This window comes from Microtus pennsylvanicus, chromosome X, assembly GCF_037038515.1.
Source record: "Microtus pennsylvanicus isolate mMicPen1 chromosome X, mMicPen1.hap1, whole genome shotgun sequence".
Lineage (NCBI taxonomy): Eukaryota > Metazoa > Chordata > Mammalia > Rodentia > Cricetidae > Microtus > Microtus pennsylvanicus.
This window is the reverse complement of record NC_134601.1, coordinates 93,529,824-93,546,717: the sequence shown is the minus strand read 5'-3', so window position 1 is coordinate 93,546,717 and position 16,894 is coordinate 93,529,824. Positions and strand designations below refer to the sequence as shown.

General features: G+C 36.6%; 1 protein-coding gene across 4 annotated transcripts in view; it reads left to right on the top strand.

Annotated features, from left to right (window-relative positions):
- Klhl15 (kelch like family member 15) overlaps positions 1 to 14,254 on the top strand; it is a 46,218-nt gene extending 31,964 nt beyond the window's left edge. For 3 of the 4 annotated variants that reach the window (XM_075958873.1, XM_075958874.1, XM_075958875.1), the window contains one exon: positions 9,064 to 14,254. In XM_075958873.1, coding sequence (XP_075814988.1) covers positions 9,064 to 10,173 — 1,110 coding nt within the window. In that variant the 3' untranslated portion in view covers positions 10,174 to 14,254. Of the gene's footprint in view, positions 1 to 7,204; positions 7,566 to 9,063 lie in introns of those variants that run through there. The other variant, XM_075958876.1, reaches the window with a different exon arrangement.
- Positions 14,255 to 16,894: the final 2,640 nt, after the last annotated feature.

Sequence of the window (16,894 nt, the reverse complement as noted above, 5' to 3'; positions counted from 1 at the left end):
TTGTGTTTTCATGACAGGGTTTCTCTGTGTAGCCCTGTCCATTCTGGAAATCAAGCTGTAGACCATGTTGTCTCAAACTCAGATTCACTTGCCTTTGTCTCCAAGTTCTGGGTTTAAAGGTATGTGCCACCTCCTCCTGGCTTGAAGTCTTAGTTTTTCAACTTATTACCTGAAAATGAACCACATTTCCGTAAGCACTATTCCATGACTTACTGAGAAATTATTTTTAAAATTAAACCTTTTATTTGGCTTGCTTGCTAAATACATTTATGAATAAAATATATAGTAGAGTATATTTCTGTAAATACAAAAAGATTCCTCATGAATTCTAGAACTTGTATTGCTTAAATAAAAATTTTCAACTTTATTTTTATTTCTTAACTTTCAGGTCGTTTATCTTTAATAATCTGGAAGATTTTATATAGAGAGAGTTTTTCGAGACAGGATTTCTCTGTAATTTTGGAGCCTGTCCTGGAACTAGCTCTTGTAGACCAGGCTGGTCTCAAACTCATAGAAATCTGCCCTTCTATGCCTCCTGATTGCTGGGATTAAAGGCATGCGCCACCACTGCCCAGCTCAGTTATTCAAATATTAAGAATTATTTTAAAATAATTTCCTACTTTTACCATTTCTGACAATGCTCTGTCATACTGAAGTTGTAAGAAAATTAAGCTTTCTAAGCACATTTAGTTTGAATTTTTTATAAGTAATCTAGATATGGCTTAAAGCATGCTGGAACATGTGTACCCCCAAATGTTAGCACTGTACCATTTTAAGTAAGAGATTGGAGCATCAGCATAAAGCCCTGAAACCAATCCCTCTCTGATACCAAGAGCTGAGTAATCATAATATTACTACCAAAAGGATTGGCACCTAGTCTAAACTTATTTTTTATCACCATATTTTTTAACAAAGGGGTTAATAAAAGCCATTTTGAATCTAGCTTTTTATTTTACATAAATCAGTATAAGCTTTAGTTCTGATGAATATTTTGTGCTTTTGAGGAGAAAGCTCAGGGCCTTATGAATGCTAGGCTAGGACTTGACCACACCCTTATCTCCCAAGCATGATTCCATAAAGACTTTGACATGGTAATTTTCCAATACAACACATGAAGACTGCCCCACATTTTCCTGACAACCAAAACTTTTATCAAACGAGCCAGGTGTAGTGCCACTTTCTAGCACCTGGGAAGCTGTGGTACAATAATTTCTGATAAGTTCAAAACTAGCCTAAGCTACATAGTGAGTTCCAGGCCAGCCAAGATTACATAGTATGACCTGTCTCATTGCTAACCACCACCAAAAACCCAAAATTAACCAGAATGCAGCTGTGGTTTCTAAAAGTAAGTATTTGTTTTAGCACAAGCCCCATGATAGTACTTTTATTTTTAGGTATTTCTCTTGTGAAGATGGGATCATGGTAGAGAAGTGAGAATGAAACTTAAAACCAAGATACAAGCTTACACTCATCATTCTGAAGCTTAAGTTAGCATTTTTGGGTATAGGAAGAGTCAGAAGTGTCTGCTCATCCAACTAGTGTTCCCTGTAAGGAAGAAAGTATCTAAAGGAATGTGGCTCAGCATCTCACACTGAAGGAAATATTAATATAGAAGATTTTTTTTGGTTTAGTGGAAATATGTTTGACATTTAAAAATTATTTCATGACTGAGGATACTATAGTTCAGTAAAAGGGAACTTGCCTAGTGAGTGTGACCTTGAGTTTGATCACTAGGACTATTCAAAACATGAAACAGCTTATAGTATCATTGTTGCTTAAAAACCTAATTTTTAGACTCTAGCTAGCTTAATAGATATTTAAAATTTCAGATTTTGAGTTAAATCTAGTAGATTGTAGGGAAATGCCTGTTAATATTACAAGTTCATTTTACTTCTCAAAATTTAAGGTAGTATGAACAAGTTACCTTTAAAATTTGCTTGTTTAAGCCTGGCAATGGCAGTGCACACACCTTTAATCCCGGCAGTCAGGAGTCAGAGGCAGGCATATCTGAGATTGAGACCAGCCTGATCTATAGAGTGAGACTATATAGTGAAACCCTGTCTGAAAAAAAATATGCTTGTTTAGCAAGTGGATTGTATAACATTTTGAGAAACAGAATTTTTGCTCTGCTCTAGTTGCTGTTTTTAACATATTTAAGGAGCCACTGTTAGAATTAATCCTGTGTCATATTTCTTCCTTCCCTAACTATATGCATGTATGTGTGCACACAAGTTAAATTGAAAATGTTTGAGGAAGAAATGGCCAACTAATAATTCAGACCACTGTTTTTAAGAGATGATATGTATGTCCTAGGATTTTATTATAAAACAAAATGCCACTTTTATAACAAAATTCTTACTGTATGAAAGCAGGAAAAGTGATAATCTTTCCAAGTGTTAAAACAAGACAAGCTTTTTATATTTATGAAAGGAGAAGGAAAGTAATTCAAAACATGAAGATATGTCATTCTATATTTGTCTTTTGAGAGCACCTGATATACAGATGGCTAAGCTGTTACATGAAAGATGGATGATGCGAGAAATGCCTTTTTTATGAAAAGATGAGTCACATTTGTTTTTGGGTAGCTCTCTTCATGAATACACTTCAAAGGATTTCTTTCATATGGTTTTACCGCCATGCTTTTTTAAAAGTAGAGTGCATGTGTATGTATAAAATTCCTTAGGCCAAGATTGAAATAAGTAATTGGTTGTGCTTATTGTTACTGTGCAATTTTAGAAAAAGCATAGCAGTTAGAAGCTCTGGGAAAAGAGCAAAGCAGATCTAGAACTTGCTTCGGCCAAAAGCAATTGGAATTAAATTTCTTTGGTTGGAAGGTCTTTGAATTAGCTGTTTCAAAAGGCATATATTCCAGTATTGGAGACTTAGGGGTAGAACAGTTTGATTGGGCTTGAACGTGGAATTGAAGTAAATTTTGTAAGCTCTTTAGAACCCAGGTTTCAAAAGAGCACAATAGAATGTATGGGGAAGAGGACAGTGAAACTAGAAGATTAGGTAGAAACTGCAAGACTGGAAAGTGATTCCCAAAGCAGGTAAACTGGGCCAATTTGATGAGATCTGTAAGAAGCAGTGTTAGAATGTGGAAGGGGATGTCAGGTCATCTAGCCTAGTCTTCTGAGACACTGGAACCCCTATTTACTGTTCCTGCTGGTAGTCATTACCTCTAGTATCAGAGGGCTTGTTGACTCCAGAGATCCAGTTGTCTCGATTTGGAGCAAATTAGGTACCTTTTAAAACTGATTATTACAAAAAAAGGCTATGACCCTTGTAAAAAAATATATTCTAACCCATATAAAATCAATTTGGGGTAGACCTCGGGAACTTGCTGGTAGTTGTGTATTGAACACATGTGGATCCCCCATATGTGCTTCCAACTATAAAATAGTTGATTTTTATTTAAGAATATATGTATTGTTCTTTGGTTTTCCTCATTTAACATTCTGAACATCTGTCAGTACATTTTGGGTTCATTTCACATCATACACAATCATTAAAATGATGGTATATACCATAGTTCATTCAACTAATTATTTTTTTCTTTGAGATAGGGTCTCTGGTTGGCCTGGAACTTAGGTTTATCTATAGCTCACATAGATCCATGTACTCTGCCCCCCCCCAAGTTCTGGGATTAAAGGCGTGTGCCACCTGAGGTTTTTTTCCTCTCTGTTGTTAATTTCAGTTTTTCTTCTTATTTTTACTTTAAGATGCTTTTTGTTTAATATCTGGTACTTTGTGAAGATTCAGCATTTTACTGCATTCTTACAGTTTCATTCCACTCTTCATAATACTTGCTCTATGAACTTGTTTCTTAGCATCTGAATTCCAGATAACTGCTACATCAGGTCACTTTCTCATTTCTCTCCTCAAGGTGTTGTACAGTTAAGGAGTTAGTGTTATACTTCACAGAACCTCCAAGCCTTCCTAAGCTTCCTTGCAAAGTTCCTGATTTTTTTTTTTGGAAAAACTTGAGAGCTTCCTGTCTAGGATATGAAGGTTTCTCCTTAATCTCTGAACAAGGCTGCTTTCTGTAAAGTAGTGTTCTATTAGTATATTAGCAGTCATGTTTCAGTTAGGTCCAAAATAGGTTCCTCTGATTTCTGTCTCTACAGACCAACTTTTAATGTAACAGCTAATGAATTTTGTACATGGGCACATGACAGACACTAAACTAAATCCTTTGCACGTGGGCTATCTCAGTCTTCTCCAAAATTAAGAAGCATAGGTGATATCCCAATAATAACAGATGAGGAAACAGGATTAAAGGTTCAAGGTTGGCTGGAAAGATGGTTGAATGGTTAGGAGCTCTGGCTGCTCTTCCAGAGGACCCAGGTTCAGTTCCCATATAGCAGTTCATAACTGTCTGTAACTCCAGTTCCAGGGGATTCGACACCCTCAGACAGTCATACATGTAGGCCAAACACCAATGCACATTTAAAAAACAAAAGCTTCAAGGTTGTACAGCTGATGTGTTCCCAAATCAGAAATTGAATCCTTAATCTCCATACTGGATTGGTTGTTTAATTAGTATGCTGGACAAAATTCTATTATTTAGGAATTTGTGTGGCACCCAGGCCACTGGTTGTGCACTTTAAACCCTTAAATTTGTAAGTTGAGGTTTGTGGTCCCTGCTAATTTACTTTTTTCTCTCTCCTCCTTACTTTCCTTTTCTTTCTCTCTTTCAAGATAGAGTTTCATGTAGCTCAGGCTAGCATCCATCTTCCTATGTAGCTGAAGATGACCTTGAACACCTGGTCTTTCTGACTGGTAGGATGCTTAATTCTTGTTAATCATACATCATTAATTCTTGTTAGTCCATACTTACAGAGTATGAACTTTTAGTTCCAATAAATCAATAAGGAAATGATAAATGAATACAGCACACTATTAGACAATTTATAGAAAGAGTGAATAAGAAAGGAAAGTAGAAAAACACTCATTTTTACTCATGAAATTTTAAACTATCATGTCTGCACACCTCCCTCAACAAAACAATATTTCACTAGGTAATCAGTTCAGCTTCCACTTAACCTACTGTTTACTGAATTCCAGGCATGTGCCACCATGACTGGCTTGAAGTAGAGTTTTGATGGTCTTAATTTCTTTTTTAAGAGTTCTGGGAACCAAATCCAGGGCTTACATAGGCTAGGCAAGTACTCTGCAATTGAGTTGAATATCTCCAACTCTTTGGAATCCATTTTAAAAAGTCTGTCTATCTATCTATCTATCTATCTATCTATCTATCTATCTATCTATCTATCTATCTATCTATCTATCATCTAGCTAGCTAGCTTTTTCAAGACAGGATGTCTTTATAGCTTTGGGGCCTGTCCGAGAACTCACCCTGTAGACCAGACTGGTCTTGAACTCACAGAGATCCACCTGCGTCTGCCTCGCAAGTGCTGGGATTAAAAGCATGCGCCACCATAGCCCAGACATTTATTTTTTGAAGCAGTCTTTTCTCATTTTACATACCAGTTCCAGTTCCCACTCCCTCCCCTTCTCCTGACCCCCAGCCCACCCCCATCCACTTTGGGACCCATTTTTAAAATGGAAAGACTCCTTTTTACTTACAAATATGATACATGATAAAGAACCAAAAATATTTGTGAAATTCCAGAGGGAATCACTACTAATGTAAGTAAGCTTATATAAAAATGTATTTAGTTGGTATAGTGCCAGGGTACTGTTGTTCTTCAGAAAAATGAACAGAACATACTGAGGCTTTGGGATATAGCTCAGTTGGTAGGATGCTTGCCTGTCTTTCAAGACCCGAGTTCAGTAATCAGTACCAATAAAATAACTGACTGATCCAGGTGATGATGGTGCGCACCTTTAATCCCAGCAGTTGGGAGGCAGGAGCAGGTGGATCTCTGAGTTCAAGGCCAGCCTGCCTGGTCTACAGAGTGAGTTCCAGGAATGTCAAGGTTACACAGGGAAACCCTGTCTTGAAAAACAAACAATAATAAAATAAAAATAAACAACTGAATATTCTGTGAGCATCTTTCCATGTTAAATATGTGAACTAAAATGATAAAGGATTGGGTCTTTTTCATATTTTTCTTTTTGCAGTCATTTGTTCATAGTTTTTATTTGCTGAATTCTTCTACACTTGTTTTAATAGAAAGAATTGAGCTGAATTTGTAATCATTGTCATCCCAGTAACTGATTTTTTTTTTCAAGACAGACTGGGCTGGAGAGATGGCTCAGAGGTTAAGAGCATTGCCTGCTCTTCCAAAGGTCCTGAGTTCAATTCCCAGCAACCACATGGTGGCTCACAACCATCTGTAATGGGGTCTGGAGCCCTCTTCTGGCCTGCAGACATACATACAGACAGAATATTGTATACATAATAAATAAATAAATTTTTTTTTTAAAAAAAAGACAGACTTTCAGGTAGCCCAGGCTGCTTAAAATTTACTATGTAGTCAGAGATGGTCTTGCAGTTCTGGTCCCCATGTCTGTTTTCCAAGTGTTAAAATTACAAGCATGCACTAACACACCAGGCTATCAGTTTTTGCTAAGGACAGTTATAGTTTCTTTTCATTGAGATGAGTCATTAGGTCCAATCACTTGCTAGGATTTTTATCTTTCTGGTTTTTTGATATAGGGTTTCTTTTTGTAGCTTTGGCCATTATGGAACTCACTCTATAGACCAGGCTAACCTCGAACTCACACAGAGATCCACCTGCCTCTGCCTCCCTAGCACTGGGATTAAAAATGTGCACCTCCACCACCACCTGGCTAGCTAGGTTTTTTATTAATGAACATATTATTAAAAAAATTTTCTATCCCTGAAGGGGAGCAGAGAAAAATGTGTAGTTCAATTAAAAAAAAGCCATGTGAAGATGGAAAATACATTAAAAAAATTCTATTCAGCACGTGGGATGCAGAGGCAGGTGGATCTATGTGAGTTTGAGGACAGCCTGGTCTACAGAGTGAGTTCCAGAACAGCTATGGCTACACAGAGAAACCCTGTTTTGACAAAAACAAATTCTTTTTTTCTAAAGCAGAATGGAAGCTGTATTCCCAACATACTAGAAATAATAAGCACTTTAGAATAAAATTGTCTTCAGATTCTGGATCTACCAGTTTAGTTATGTAAATAATTTGAGCGAGTAAGTCACATAATATCCTAAGCCTTAATTTTCTTAGCAGAAAATCAGGGATTGTTATTGTTCTCTTACAGGTGGAATAATTTTAACAAGATCTACACATATGAAGTGCCCAGCACAGCTCTTGTTTACCATCTTCTGGAGTTAGACAAGACATTTTGCCTTTCCTAGTCTAGTGAAGCCCATGGAGGGAACCTCTATATCAAAGTGATGGTCTTATTTGCATAAATGAAATGCCTGGAGTTACAAAGGACAACAATTATATTGAATACAGTTGAAACATTTAACTTTATCTTTTTGGACTTACCTGGGAGAATTCATGACAGGATGGATTAATGAAAAACACCTAAGAAGAGAAAAGAGAAAGCTCATATACCTGCTTTTGACTTTTTATTGAACTATCAGTTTGGATTTCCAACAGGCTCCTAGATATTTCCTCCTTCAGCACCCTGCCAGCAATTTTCCTGCCAGGGAAATAAATGCCTCTCCCAAAGCCTAGCAGCTTTTCTTACATCTATAATCCACCACTCATGTAATATCTTAAGTTTAAGTCCACAAATCACATTAAAGTTTTCGCTTTCCTACTCTGTCAAATTAATCATGGTCATCTGTAGAATTGTTTACATTGCTGAGGAAGGCACCCAGGTCCTTGCCACATGGTAGGCAAGTACTCCACTACATCTCTAGCCCTCATCTTAGAATAGTGAATCCTTGTTATTGAAAACGGGATTTTTTTTCTCTGCTGATTTCCAACATCCTCTTTTACAAAGTATTTCTTGGCAAATTTAGGTATATATATTATATAACTTATTTTTTCTAGACAGGGTTTCTCTGTGTAACAGTCCTAGCTGTTCCGGAACTCACTCAGTAGACCAGACTGGCCTTGAACTCACAGAGATCCTCCTGCCTCTGCCTCCTAAATGCTAGGATTAAAGGGATTAAAAGCATGGACCACCCCAGCCTGACTGATACATTCTTATACCTAAAGTGCTACTATACAGAGATGTGCTGTACTACTTCATACCTGTCAACTTGACCAATTTATGTATGCTTTAATTTTTATAAATATATCCTAAGTTCTTTGAGGAAATAAACCATTTCTTTTCTTTTCTTTTCTTTTTTTTTTGAGAGAAGGTTTCTCTGTAGCTTTAGAACCTGTCCTGGAACTTGCTTTGTAGATAAGGCTGGCTTTGAATTCACAGAGATCTGCCTGTCTCTGCCTCTTGCTATTAAAGGCATGCACCACCACTGCCTGGCATAAACTACTTCTTACACTTACCTTTCTATCTCCCAGTAGTGCTTAGTATAGCTCTTAGAAGTACTTCCTAAGATCTTGATAGTAGTCATGTTAAAGTAGTTCTACTTCCAAAAACAAAGGAAAAGTTGACCTATTTTCTCCTGGTTTGTTATTTAATAGGATTTGTTGATGACATACTAAATCTTCATGTCAAAAACCTTCTGGGAATTCTGTATGTACATAAAATTTTCACTAACTCACTACCATAACTCTCCACATGATGCACTTAAGGTTGTTTCGTGGTATGTAATATCATTGGTTAAAAAAGCTACAGTTGAGGTCTTTTTCTAATATGAAGCCCTGTTTATGACCTGATCACCACTTGCAGCCTAGGGCCTAACATATAACAGTGTCTGATAATAGACTTTTTCATAAACCCTGTTCTGTTTAAAAATTAACTTATTCCTTAAAAAGAGATTGTTTACTTTTAAAGGCTTGGGGGAACATATATGTAATTATAAATGCAAGTTACAGAAACAAATACAATGAAAAAGCTTTGTAGAAAACAAAGTAATTTTTCCAGGAAAAAAGTTTTAGCAAAGGAGTCTTAAAATATCTTGATCATAGTAGGCATTGATAGTTTGTTTAACATTTATGCCATATCTTTTGGTTAAATTCTTTTACTTGTATTCCTAGGTTAAGACATCAGAATTTTATAGATATTCTCGACAGCTACGCTATGAAGTTGACCAAGCATTGAATTACTTCCAGAATATTCACCAGCAGCCCTTGTTAGACATGAAATCAAGCCGTATTCGTTCTGCCAAACCACAAACTACAGTATTCCGAGGAATGATTGGACATAGCATGGTTAATAGTAAAATACTTCTTCTAAAGAAACCAAGAGTCTGGTGGGAACTGGAAGGCCCCCAAGTACCTCTGAGGCCAGACTGCCTTGCTATTGTCAATAATTTTGTATTCCTGTTAGGTGGAGAAGAACTAGGCCCAGATGGCGAATTCCATGCATCTTCAAAAGTGTTCAGGTATGATCCAAGACAAAATTCTTGGCTGCGTATGGCAGACATGTCTGTACCCCGTTCAGAATTTGCTGTTGGTGTTATTGGGAAATTTATTTATGCTGTAGCAGGCAGAACAAGAGATGAGACTTTCTACTCGACCGAAAGATATGATATCGTTAATGATAAATGGGAATTTGTAGATCCTTATCCAGTTAACAAATATGGACATGAGGGGACAGTACTCAATAACAAATTGTTTATCACTGGAGGAATCACTTCGTCTTCCACATCTAAACAAGTATGTGTGTTTGATCCCAGTAAAGAAGGGACCATAGAACAGCGGACCAGGAGAACTCAAGTAGTCACCAATTGCTGGGAAAATAAGAGCAAGATGAATTATGCCAGATGCTTTCACAAGATGATATCTTATAATGGCAAGCTTTATGTCTTCGGTGGTGTCTGTGTGATCTTGAGGGCCTCTTTTGAATCTCAGGGCTGCCCTTCCACAGAAGTGTACAACCCAGATACCGATCAGTGGACCATCTTGGCATCCATGCCAATTGGTAGAAGTGGCCATGGTGTGACTGTGCTCGACAAACAAATAATGGTCCTTGGAGGGCTTTGTTACAATGGTCATTACAGTGATTCCATTCTCACCTTTGACCCAGATGAAAATAAGTGGAAGGAAGACGAATATCCTCGAATGCCCTGCAAGCTGGATGGTTTACAAGTGTGCAACCTATATTTTCCAGACTATATAATGGATGAGGTTAGGCGTTGCAACTGATGTCATCTTTCTCCCTAAAAATTAAAAAGGCAAATAAAGCATTTGTAATAAAGTAGTTTAAAAGCATAAAGAAAAACCTCACCAGTTTTCCTATCAAAGCCATTGGTCTAATATTGTAAGTTTTCATTCTGTGCTAGCATCTTTTTCCTTTGAGTGACCTCAGACTCATGCAATAAGTTCATTTAAAGCACTAGCTCTTGAAACTACTTCCAAAAGCAGATTATACTTCTCCACTTACCTGGGAAGTGTATTTTTCTGCTTTAAACATTTCTTCCAGATGTTAGTGTAGGATTTGTGCATCTTCTAAGAGAAGACCCAGTAAGTGTCACTGGATGTGATTTCAGTGTCTGTCTGTCTGAACTCGTTTTAGACATTGTTTTAGTCTGCTATATGTTTTGGTTTATTATTTAAAAGTTTAAAACTCTTGACCTTTTTGCATGGCTTTTGCTGAAAATGCAAAAATTTAAATTTTCTACAAAAGTTTTTTATATCAGAACACTATTTCTAAGCTGCCTTCTCTTATCTGCATTGTGTTAGTGAAAGCATATCCATACTCGCGCACATCCTATAAATATATAAGGCATATCCCTTTTATGCGTGATTAGGATTCTATATTTTTAAGCTAGTGCACTTGCACACACAGTTCGCCATACTTGTTGAAATTTAGATGTAATGTCGTTACTGTATTAATGTTTTTAGAAAGTTAAAATAACTGGAGTCCTCATTCAGTATCAAAGTAGTCTATCTTCAGTCCATACTAGTTCAGTAAAATTTGAACTCATATTTCTGAAACATGTATGGATAAAAAACTTTTACATTTTGTTTTCAAAACTAAACATTAATATTTTATATTAATGTATGTTTTTTCCTTGTTTGAAAATGTTTTTCTTTGCAGTCTGTTTAATCTTGGTTACCCTGTTTTAGTGAGAATCAGAGTGCTCTTTGTCAAGCTCTCAGCCTGCAGCGTGCAAGCACTTTTTAAGAAAAGTCAGGTACTACCCGACTCCTAAGTAAAAGCCTCGTAAAAGTAAGTGCAACTCCCATAGTTTCTATTCAGTAAGGCTGCTGCAGGTGGTGGATGTGGGGCAGCAACTCTTACACAGTTTGAGTCAGTTTCGACTGAGAGGTGAGAAAGGAGTTATGATGCATCTGCTTGATCACTTTGTACAAAATATTCAGTGGCACTAGAGAGATACGTTAACCCTCAGAGTCTTTTTAGTTTCTGGAAGCTACTAGCATGAAGGATAGTCACCCGAAAGTTTGAAATGAATCTTGAATAGCTGTTTTAATGGCGTTTATAATAAATAGTTTAGGATTAACTGCACATTTCAACTCTTCAAATGCAAAGTAACAAAATATAGCTGACAAAATTAAGAGTGATCCGTGTGAGTGGGTCATTCAAATTGATGCCGTTTTCTCATGAGCAGTCTGTATCTGATTAAATCTTACACTGGCATAGCCTGCCAGATCTCTGGATTTTGGTGCAATATTGCAATGCCTTCTATATGGCTGCTGTTGTATAAATTTTTCTAGTTACTTTGTTTTGTTTTATTTTTGCTGCTGGCACCATTGAACATAAAATGGAAGTGTGAAATAATGGAAATGTGAAGATTTTGGGTTTTTCTTCCCCTCCCCCCATGCTGCAAATCAGTGTGAATAAGGCCTGATTTTTCAAAACTGTAAAGCCAGGTGTTTGAGTTTTAGAAAGTGTCAGGTATACTTTCTAAAGAAAACCTTTTTTTCTTTCAGGAATCAGAATAGTGGCTCCTTTTGTGTGTGATCCTTCCATTTTTATTAGGTGGCCTTTCATTTATTTCTGATTTCTGAAAATAAAATTGATATTTGAGTTTCCCTTAGAATGTAGTTAAAGGGTTTTTTTTATTTTAAAAATAAGTTTAATTATTTTGCTTTTTGAAACTATAGGTTAGCCATCTATTTTTTTCTACTATACTTAGAAGTTTATTTGTGTGTCTTTAAAGAAAATGTCTTCATTATTTTTCTTGATATCTTTTGTTGGAAATGACCAAGAAGAGGATATCAGACAGGGTACCCCTATCAAAGGCTTTACACTCCAGTGGCAGTTCTCTTTAATTGCTTTGATACAACTTCATAGTCCTGTGTAGATCAACATCTTCGTAAACAATTGAATAGTCTTGGTCTTCCATTTGGAATAAACAAGGCCAAGGTCAACGATTGTTTCAGAAAATTCATGATATCTTAACTTGAACTAATTCTGGGTTCAGCTTCACGTAAGTCATGTCTGACTATAATCTTAGTAGTAATCAGTTTTGAGCTTTAAGACTAGTTGCTATTGCTTGGGTTCTGAATGTATGAGGAAATCATAGTTCTAATTTAGATTATAAATCCACAAATAACTTACATTCCCTTTTAAAATTATGGTTTAATAGCTGCAAGAGATTTATTTTTGTTATACTAAACTATGAAAATTTTTTCATAGAATTTTTTCAAGCTTTTCTGTGCTTCATTTGGAACCACTTTGTCTATATGCATTGTATATGAACAAGACTGTCATTTTGAAAAACTCAGTAAGTGGTTTGAAACGATATGGTTTAACTGTTAGGATCTTTAAATGTGTCATCTTTCACTTTACATTTTAAATGGTAGACGTCACAAAAAATAGTAAATTTTCTTTAATTGCCTTTTAGTTGGCACCACTTCTTTTCTTAAATGTCTTTGACCTACGTTTTGATGTTAAAGAAAATTCTTGCACTACAGCCTTTTCATAGAATACAAGATTCTCGTGTTGACGGTTTTGTATTGGAAGAAATGCTACTGGTTTCTAAAAGGCAAAGCATTATAGAATGATTAACTTTGTTTGCTAACTTTTTCTGTGTCCTCCTCATTGCTCTATCTTGTATGAGTGTTGCTCTAATTGTGAAATACTTACTGAGCCCTTCTCGTATCTTTTTTAAAGCAGCACCTTTGGACACCTCATTCTGGGAAGCTTGCTTGAGTCACAATAAAGGACACACACACTTGTGTGGGGAAGAAGTGGTAAAATGGAGAGTTTTGTCTTAATTACATGAAACTAAGCTTTAAAATATTTTCTAACAAATTATTTGAGCTGCATAATGTAAACATGTCGAACGTTTTGTGGGACTATTTTTCTATATGTGTATGTGGGTGTGGGTCATAACATTTCAGTTTATAATATAAGTTGTTATTTCAGTTTATAAGCTAGCTCTCAAAAGAAACTAGCTCTTTTGAGAATACATAATTTAAAGGTTTTAGATCGAAGTAAAACAACATAGACAATAGTGTAAATTAGAAATATTTGAGGGCTATATGGCAGTGGAACTGCTAGTGCCAGTTTTCTTGTTTGCCTACCATGTTTTCAGTTTGTTGTTGTTGGTTTTTTTTTTTTTTTTGGTATTCTGAACATTTTGTGAGACCATCCATTTGTTTAATTGCATCTAGAGTCGGTTTGGGAATAAATATCTTCTAAAAAGAGATTTATCTTAAAAATTAAAGTCCTAAAAAATTAGTTTATTGAGAGTTTATTACTTCAGATACCCCATAGGCATGAACTGGAATAGATAATTCATGGAAATCCCATTCTTTTACTATATCAGTATAGCTTCCAATATTATGTGAATAACATTGAGAATGCCATTAGCTTTGTTCCCTCTTAAAATTCTTGGGTTTTCTTTTGACTTCTTTGGGAGCAACTGCATTAAAAGTTACTAATCAGTATATCAGTAAGGATTGGGTGTTTGCTTTCTGAAGGAATGTTCCTAAGAGGTGATCAGAAAGGTTCTTTTCTACCTAACTTGTTTGTGCTCTATACTCTTGGGCATAATTTGTCTATAAAAAATATTTTGACCTTTAGGTACCTTTGGGGCCAGTAGTCAAATAATCCTAGAGCCGATATTAAAATCTTAGGATAATTTAAGGTTTGCCTTTTATACCTGTTTTGAAAGCCTTTACATTTTTTGTCAGGTAATTTTTTCCCAAGCCGTGGATATAATCTATTCAACATGTTTATGCTATCCATTCTGTTTTTAAATTGAAAAAAAAGTTAAAAGTGTTTATGAAAAAATTTAAATAAAATATTTTTAATCTTTAAAAGTATGTCTTTATCTGATTATTTAGTCTTTTATTTAATCCTTCACATTCAAGTCATTAATAACTTAATAAATATTATACTTTGTTATTCTTCAATGTGCCAAGAAAACTGTGATTTCTACCAATGTTTTCAGCAGAAGACTCAAATGAGAACGTTAGAGTGAGATGATTTATATTCTTATATGCAATAGAAATGATATAACAAAGCCAAATTATTAAAGGTCTACTAACAAGACTTTTTCAGTTTTACAGAATAGAAATATGAGAACTGAGAAAAGGCATGTGATCCTCAACTTTAGTTGGTGAGCTTTATGTTTTCTCTGATATTTCTCTCATGGTTCTTTTTAAAAAATAATTTATTTATGTTATATATATCTTGGTGTTTTGCCTGCAAGTATATCTGTATGAGGGAATCAGATCCCCCAGAAGAGGAGTTATAGACAGTGGTGAGCTGCCATGTGGGTACTGGGAATTGCAGCTCTGGAAGAACAGCTAGTGCTCTTAACCGCTGAGCCATCTCTCCAGCCTTTTTCATTGTTCTTAAAGGTATTCCTTAACTTAAAAAATAGGCAGAAAGTAGTCTTAGGTATGTGTGCATGCACACACACGTGCCTTTCATGTGAACTCCTAAGAAACCTCAGCAGGATTCCAAAGGACCTGACTTACTCAGATCATTTTCTAGCTTTTCTGTCCACCACTTCCTGCGCTCTGTTCCAGTGGCCTTCTTACATTCTGTTTACCTTTCGGTGTATTCGTGTCCAGCTTCAAATTGTCTTTCTCTTTCCTTGCCAGTCCACTTAATTTATGAAGCCCAACTGAAATGCTTCTGTGATGGTTGAAGGAGATGTCCCCCAATAATCTCGGGCATTTGAATACTTGGTCCCAAGGGGAGGCTTGGATGTGTGGTCTTGTTGGAGGAAGTGTGTCAGTGGTGGCAGGCTTTTGAGATTTCAAAAGACTTGCCATTTTGAGTGCACTTTCTGTTTCCTGCTTGTAGATAGAAATGTAAGCCCTCAGCTCTTGGCTTCTACTCCACCTACATGCCTGTTACTTCTGCTCTGCCATCATGGAGTCTAATCCTCTGTGACTGTAAGCTTAAAACTCTCATATGATTTTCTTCGGTCATGGTATTTTATCATGACAATAGAAAAATAATACACCTCTTGTATTTCTACCCAGTGAATTTATTGTCTCTTCTACACTCCACTCATTTGTAGCTCTTGATTTCATTCAGTTTGCACAACAGCATAGTACAGAATTCTTTCTAATAGTCTCCTTGGATATAAATACCATATCTTACTGCCTTGAATGGAAAGACCCTCAGGACTAGCCTGTGCTATGTTCATAGTAAGTGTTCATTGCAGCATGACAGGTTCCATTGTAGGTTACAGGCAAGTGCTAGAGGGAGCTAGATGAGTTAGAGGTAACGGTTTCTGGGCTTTTAGCTTGGTTTTCTTTATGTACACACTTCCTACATAATCTTAGCCACACCTATAGCTTCCTTTCAAACTTTAGTTCTGTCACCTGACAAATCCACATTTCTCAACTTAGGGTTCCAGCCAGTTCCTAAGCATTCCTCATGTGTTTCATTGGCATAGTAAACTGAGCATATTTATCTTCTGGATTAGTTACTTTTTTATTGCTGTGATAAAATACCATGAGCAAAGACAACTTAAGTTATTTTGGCTTATGGCTCCAGAAGGATGAGAGTCCATGGCAGTAAGCAGGGCCATGGTGGTAGGAGCATGAAGCAGAGAGCTCATGTCTTCAAATGTAAGCGTGAAGTAGAAGAGAGCAGGTTAGAAGTAGGATAGGCTTTTACTCTAAAGCCCGCCCCAGGAACAGGATTCCTCCAGCAAGGCCATATCTCCTAAACCTCCCCAAACAGCACCACCAACTGATAGCCAGCTGTTCAAATGCCTGAGCCTGGGGGACATTTATTTTTCTAAGTACTGCACTCCTTCTTATATCTGGCCACAATTTTGCCTGGATTATGTGTGTGGCTCTGCCATTGCCTGTGGTAGTTCAAAGCAGAAATCTGCATTGTCCTTACCCAACATGTGAGTTCTCTTTCCAATCTCCAGGGTTTTTTAAGTCAGTCTTACTTTGTGTCCTAGGCTGACCTTGAATGCTGGGTGATCCTACCTCAGCCTTCCTTGTGTAGGGAATACAGGTCTGACATCACACTGGTCTTTTGCCACTTTAAACTCTCATCCATCTTCTTAAGCTTGTTTGGTTCATACTCTCATGGTTCCTATTAGACTTCCTGAATTGTCTTTCTGATCAGCTTCCATATTCTCTTTTCTACACGGTTGCCAGAGAGAGCTCTCTAAAGGTAAATCTGCTCCTGAGATAGAACATTCTTCAATAATTGCCTTTCATCTTGTGAGAGTAAGGTCCCAAATCACTAGCATGCCATGTAAAACCTTTTTCTGACCTGCCCTCCATATTGGGGATGGAACCCTGCACTTACTAGACAACAACTCTACTACTGAGCTGCCCCCCAACTCCCTGTTCAGTGTCTTATATCCTGTACTATATAGCTATGCAAACCTCATGGGTTTCTGAATAGGCTATGTTTTCTTTAAGCCTCATTGCCTTTTGACCCACACCCCACACCCTATCCTCTCTTGAC